At 47.7% G+C, this 6131-nt stretch overlaps 1 protein-coding gene and 1 long non-coding RNA gene across 8 annotated transcripts in view; one reads left to right on the forward strand and one right to left on the reverse strand.

Moving 5' to 3' along the window:
- LOC118370015 (serine/threonine-protein kinase 11-interacting protein) overlaps nucleotides 1–5795 on the reverse strand; it is a 48065-nt gene extending 42270 nt beyond the window's left edge. Inside the window, exons 1-13 of one of the 4 annotated variants that reach the window (XM_052514640.1) lie at nucleotides 4895–5795; nucleotides 4482–4549; nucleotides 4085–4287; nucleotides 3843–3917; nucleotides 3644–3739; nucleotides 3452–3559; nucleotides 3267–3338; nucleotides 3019–3148; nucleotides 2349–2452; nucleotides 1692–1781; nucleotides 1525–1566; nucleotides 1199–1375; nucleotides 55–136 (exon numbers count right to left, since the gene is read on the reverse strand). In XM_052514640.1, coding sequence (XP_052370600.1) covers nucleotides 55–136; nucleotides 1199–1375; nucleotides 1525–1566; nucleotides 1692–1781; nucleotides 2349–2452; nucleotides 3019–3148; nucleotides 3267–3338; nucleotides 3452–3559; nucleotides 3644–3739; nucleotides 3843–3917; nucleotides 4085–4287; nucleotides 4482–4548 — 1246 coding nt within the window. In that variant the 5' untranslated portion in view covers nucleotide 4549; nucleotides 4895–5795. Of the gene's footprint in view, nucleotides 1–54; nucleotides 137–1198; nucleotides 1376–1524; nucleotides 1567–1691; nucleotides 1782–2348; nucleotides 2453–3018; nucleotides 3149–3266; nucleotides 3339–3451; nucleotides 3560–3643; nucleotides 3740–3842; nucleotides 3918–4084; nucleotides 4288–4481; nucleotides 4550–4679 lie in introns of all 4 variants that reach the window. The other 3 variants (XM_052514639.1, XM_052514638.1, XM_052514636.1) reach the window with 3 other exon arrangements.
- LOC127927867 (uncharacterized) lies at nucleotides 1776–2338 on the forward strand. 4 transcript variants are annotated; one of them, XR_008129362.1, is made up of 4 exons: nucleotides 1776–1903; nucleotides 1937–2068; nucleotides 2102–2167; nucleotides 2201–2338. It is a non-coding gene; the product is annotated as an uncharacterized LOC127927867 (long non-coding RNA). The 4 variants fall into 4 exon arrangements; XR_008129364.1 differs by having other exon boundaries at nucleotides 1937–2002; nucleotides 2036–2167; XR_008129365.1 differs by lacking the exon at nucleotides 2102–2167.
- Nucleotides 5796–6131: the final 336 nt, after the last annotated feature.

Here is a 6131-nt window from a genome sequence, read left to right on the forward strand (position 1 = left end):
ACACACACACACACACACACACACACACACATATATATATAAGTACATTTTTACCTTGTATAGAGGACTGTGGTCTGGGTTCATAGTCATAGTCACTGGGCTCTGAGATGCTAGCCCGTCTCACCCTCACCTTACTCTGAAACAACACAGATGGATATATATATTATACACACAACATTCCAGAAACATGTTCCTTCTCCTCTGCCTGTATTGATTTGTTCATTCCAAATGGACCTTACCCCGTAGACACCCCCTATCCCCCTTACCCCGTAGGTACCCCCTATCCCCCTTACCCCGTAGGTACCCCCTATCCCCCTTACCCCGTAGGTACCCACCTAGCCCCCTTACCCCGTAGACACCCCCTATCCCCCTTACCCCGTAGGTACCCCCTATCCCCCTTACCCCGTAGGTACCCCCTATCCCCCTTACCCCGTAGGTACCCCCTAGCCCCCTTACCCCGTAGGTACCCCTAGCCCCCTTACCCCGTAGACACCCCCTAGCCCCGTAGACACCCCCTAGCCCCCTTACCCCGTAGGTACCCCCTAACCCCGTAGGTACCCCTAGCCCCGTAGGAAACCCCTAGCCCCCTTACCCCGTAGACAGTCCCTAGCCCCCTTACCCCGTAGACACCCCCTAGCCCCCTTACCCCGTAGGTACCCCCTAGCCCCCTTACCCCGTAGGTACCCCCTAGCCCTGTAGACACCCCCTAGCCCCCTTACCCCGTAGGTACCTCCTAGCCCCCATAGGTACCCCCTAGCCCCGTAGGTACCCCCTAGCCCCCTTACCCCGTAGACAGCCCCTAGCCCCCTTACCCCGTAGACACCCCCTAGGCCCCTTAACCCGTAGACACCCCCTAGCCCCCTTACCCCGTAGGTACCCCCTAGCCCCCTTACCCCGTAGGTACCCCCTAGCCCCGTAGGTACCCCCTAGCCCCCTTACCCCGTAGGTACCTCCTAGCCCCCTTACCCCGTAGGTACCTCCTAGCCCCCTTACCCCGTAGGTACCTCCTAGCCCCCTTACCCCGTAGGTACCTCCTAGCCCCCTTACCCCGTAGCTACCCCCTAGCCCCCTTACCCCGTAGGATCTTTATCCTATCAGAGGGTTAGTTAAAACTATTAACATGTATTTCTTCTAGCTGGTCAGGGTTTTAAGAGGTACACAGAGTACAGCCTCTCAGTGAGCTATGTAGCAGACTTACTTTAGCTTTCTTCTTGCATTGTCGTGTCACTCCCACCTCGCTGACCGACAGGCTGTCACTCAACTCCCCGCCCCCGCTGGACACTACTTCCTGGTTACCCCGCTCTGGAGCCCTGGTGATCAAGGGTGAGGCCTGGGACTGGAGCTGCCCAATCAGCTGTCCCGGTTTGGGTAGCACCTGAAGGTGGGGGGTCCCATGTTAAGACTATCTGGTACAAAAGTGGCGAATCCCACAAATGAACTTAAAGTGCACATCAACAAGTGACCCAACAAGACTAGAGAAGTGTTGAGTATATGCCTGCTGACCCACAGGAGTGGCCTACTCACTGACAACTCTGAGGAGGAGAGAGGGCTGCTGTCCAGTCTGAGCTAGAGGTGAGTGAGGGGGAGACAATATATTAAACTCGAGGAAGAGACAGAATCATGAAAAAAATGACTGGGTCCAAATTCAGCTTTCCGATTTTTCTCCCTCACTCCCTCCCCCTCTCACTCACTCTGAGGTAGGCAGCCTTGGGGGAGAGGTGGCAGACAGTGCGGGTTCTGTGAGTCTTCTGGAAGAACAGTGGGTTGCCCTTAAGATTCAGCTAAGAAGAGACAGAGGCTACATGTCAGCGGGTCTGGGATAACACTGAGGCTACAGGTCAGCGAGTCTGGGATAACACTGAGGCTACAGGTCAGCGGGTCTGGGATAACACTGAGGCTACAGGTCAGCGAGTCTGGGATAACACTGAGGCTACAGGTCAGCGGGTCTGGGATAACACTGAGGCTACAGGTCAGCGGGTCTGGGATAACACTGAGGCTACAGGTCAGCGAGTCTGGGATAACACTGAGGCTACAGGTCAGCGGGTCTGGGATAACACTGAGGCTACAGGTCAGCGAGTCTGGGATAACACTGAGGCTACAGGTCAGCGGGTCTGGGATAACACTGAGGCTACAGGTCAGCGGGTCTGGGATAACACTGAGGCTACAGGTCAGCGAGTCTGGGATAACACTGAGGCTACAGGTCAGCGGGTCTGGGATAACACTGAGGCTACAGGTCAGCGGGTCTGGGATAACACTGAGGCTACAGGTCAGCGGGTCTGGGATAACACTGAGGCTGTCACACAGTAAACTACTGATAAGCACACTTCTAAGTTCTCTCTCTCCTTCACCATGTTGAGACTGTGAAGCATAGACAGAGGAGCCAGCTGGGAGTGATCCAGTAGCAGGTTGTAAGCCAAGTCCAGGTGCTGTAGGGATGACAACTGCTCCACTCCTGCATAGGGTCACAGTCACACACACAAATCAGACATCTAGGCATCCCATACCGAGACGGGGGCAGAGTCAGCCATCCAAGACTAACAGAGACTTAGAGAGTACACTGAACAATAGGGAGTCGGTTGGGGGAGAGAGATGGGCAGATAGGCAGTACTGGCAAACAAACACTGGAGTATGCCAGTATATTAATATATTCCTAGCTTCCTGTTTATCTATAGCCCCCAACTGTTTGTGGACACAAGGCTGTAAACAGATCCAAGGCTTTGATTGGCTGATGTCCTTGTCTTGTACAAGGCTTTGATTGTCTGAAGTCCCTCGCTGTTCCAATACTGATAGAGGTCAGTTCAAGGGGTCATGCATAACAAGTAGTCTTGAGGGAGTTTGCAGATGGAATACTATTGCTAACTATTTGGTATTGATGCTTTTTGGCATACGTTTAGCGATAATATCAATATTAGGGCTGTGGTAAAAAAAAATATATATCCCGTTTTCCGTAGAGAAACCACCACTACTATCATTCATTATAGACACCATCTGGTCATGCTATCAGAGGTGTTACAGTACCGTTGATGGTCTCCAGCTCGTTGTTTCTGAGGATGAGAGTGAGGAGTTTGGCTCTGGAGCTCAAGCCCAGCATTGGTGCTCTCTGGAGATTGTTAAAGCCCAGGTTGAGGTGCTCTAGCTCACTCAGAGGCTGAGAGAGGAGGAGGAGAGAGACAGTAGATATGGAGATAGTCCAGTGCAGTAACTTACTGCATGTCTCCAACTCTGACCCCTCTCAACACACAGACACAAAACCTATCCACAAATACCTTGAGAAAGTCAGCACACTCCTGGATTTTATTGTGACTAAGATCCAGAGACTTCAGAACATTCAGTAAACTCTAAAAAAGGCAGAGTGACTCACATTAAAACATGGCCCAAAAAAAATATTCACATTAAAAACAAATGTGAAAGTCAGTGAATAAATAAACCAGAGAGCAGGAGCATGTCTTACCAGTGACTCATCCAGGCAGACTATAGCATTGTAGCTGAAGTTGAGGGTGTGCAGCTCCAGCCAGGGCAGTGCAGAGCTGAGGTCTCCTCCACACAGAGACAGTAGCTCCTGTAACAATAACACTGGCTCAAACTCCAACACAAAGGGGTCTGTTATTCAGAAAGAGAAAACAGTGAAGTGTGTGTGTGTTACCTCCAGGGAACTGAGGCTCTTGGAGCAGGTGAAGACCTCTAACTGAGAGTAGACTCCCCTCAGGTCCTCCAGACAGTGAGGGGGGATACGCTTCAACTGGGAGACAGAACAACAGGCCCAGAGTAAGCCAGATTCATCTATATACAACATGTATACTGTTTTGTTACAAAGGAGAAGCACACACATTTTCCTCCCATACCTCTAAGGACTTGAGAGACTTGAAAGGAAAGATCTTGACCACTGACTGAAGCCTCGACCCTGGTGGATTGATGAGCTAGGAATGAAAAACCAAAGGCCAAAGAACATTATATAGAGTGATATAGCGCCACCTAGTGGCTCAATGAAATTCCCTCAGATGTCCACTTAATTCAGTTTTACTTAGAGCATTTATGTTTATGAAGTGCTGAGCAACTGTTCACAAATGGAGCAGGACACACACACCTTGAGGGAGACAGTCTTCTGCAGCATGTCGAACAGGAACTGGAGCTGCAGTAGGGAGGTGGTGTCAGCAGGGTGTGAGGGCAGAGCCAGGAAGCCATGTTGGTGAGTCCTGGAGAGGAGGTACTGCTCAAACAGACGACCTAAGTGCTGCAGAGAGTCTGCCTGTAGAGTCAGGGTACTGCTGCCGTCCAGTACAGATGCACCTGGAGAGAGGAGAGACTATGTTAACACACCACTTAAAACCAGCAGTTATAATGCAACATAAAATATATGAAGCATGTAGCTACAGTATAGCTATGAGGCCCTAATCATTTCTAACAACGTCAAAAGAACAGATTAGCAAGTCTGGGATAACAGGGGCTATATCTAGAATATGTAGGTGGTGATGTTACTACACCATGATTCCGAAGCAGAGTGGCCAAGCTGTTGACAAGGGTGGATTGGCCACTGTGACATCCAGCCATCCTGCAGGTAAACAATGCACCATAAAAATAGACGAGAAGACCGAGACAGATGATTCTGGGGAAATGTGACACGTGCAAACAACCCAAACAATAGCAGAAATTGATCAATTAAAAATACGTTCTCAACTTACAGTATAGAGATGATGGACGCTAACTTGTAGGATACTGGTTAAATACCAGCTAGCTTGTTAGTTAGCTATGTAGAGTACTTTGCAATGCAGGACCTGCAGTTGTTTGTGAACGTTAAACTGGGCTACTCACAAAGCCAACACAAATCTATCTCAAGCTAGCTGTTGTAGCTTGTCTTGGATAGCATTCCAGACTATTTATTGAGACAACAACATACCTTAACTATCTTATGTGACAGTCAAGCAGTGGTCAACATCGACATTCCCTTCCGATTTCCAGCAATACGACAAAAACATCAGTCAAATAACTTCAAGTGTACTCGGTTGTCGATGTTGACATCTTCACTTGGACTGATGTCACGTGAGGAAGTTTCGAGAAAAAAAAATATACAGTGGCCCGGAGAAACCAAATTTCAAAAGGCTGAAACAGGCGTTTTTGTAACTTGTGCCAATCAATGGATATTGAAATGTTATAAATGAGCGAGACATCTCAACAACAAAAAAACGAGTGTGCATGTTCAAAATATGATTCAGATTTCAGATTCTCTCATTTCTTGGCCATAGCCACCACTAGATGGCTCCCTACCTCAAGAAGCAGGATCAAATCATAGGGGATCAACAATATTTACTTTATGACAGTGACAACGCAATGGAGCATTTCCAATTTGCTCATTTGTTAATCTTTATTAAGTGCATTCTGAGAACACTCAGCACATCTTTCTGGTATGCCTTATCGCCCTTTTAAAATGTTCTGGATGTTATCTTTACAATGGAGTGGAAGGACAATACACAGTTTTCAACACTGCAAGAAGTAGCTAGATGTAACTAGGCAGGCAAAATAGTATCGTTTAGCCTACTAAAGACGTTTAACAAATCTGTAATTGTGAGTAATTAAGTAAAGTAAGCATTTTTACAAATAGGCCTGCTTTTTACATATAGGCCTGCTAATACTGCCTTTGCGGGGATCCTTTAAGTTTCCACCTTTTATACCAAATGTCCAAAACCAAGTGGTTTCTCTCATTTAAGCCTGTACCGTTCGTCTTGTTGCTAGGTAACACACACGCACGCACACGCACACACAAGACAATCTTTTTCCATTCGGGACTGGGGATGTTTCCATGTAAGGATTTATGTACGGTAATTTGGTAAACATTTCCATCCCCTGAGATGCTCTGGCAGGAAAGGTTCTCTGCAGACCAAGCATACACTGAAAGCATGTTGGGACTGTTTCAAATTCTCTGATTTTTGGGATTGCATTAAAATCAAGCAACATGATTGTTATGGAAAACATGGACCAACTAAACATTGTAGATTAGTTGGTTGCATTTTTATGGTGGAAATGCCTTCTAAAAAAATCTCTAATTGTGTGACCTTGATTTTCCATTTCAGTTTAGACCATTCAGTCTGCCATCTTCTGTTTGGGATTCTCAATGTATGATCATATGTTTACAGAAG

Source organism: Oncorhynchus keta, unplaced genomic scaffold (assembly GCF_023373465.1).
Source record: "Oncorhynchus keta strain PuntledgeMale-10-30-2019 unplaced genomic scaffold, Oket_V2 Un_scaffold_18122_pilon_pilon, whole genome shotgun sequence".
In the NCBI taxonomy this organism is placed as follows: Eukaryota; Metazoa; Chordata; class Actinopteri; order Salmoniformes; family Salmonidae; genus Oncorhynchus; species Oncorhynchus keta.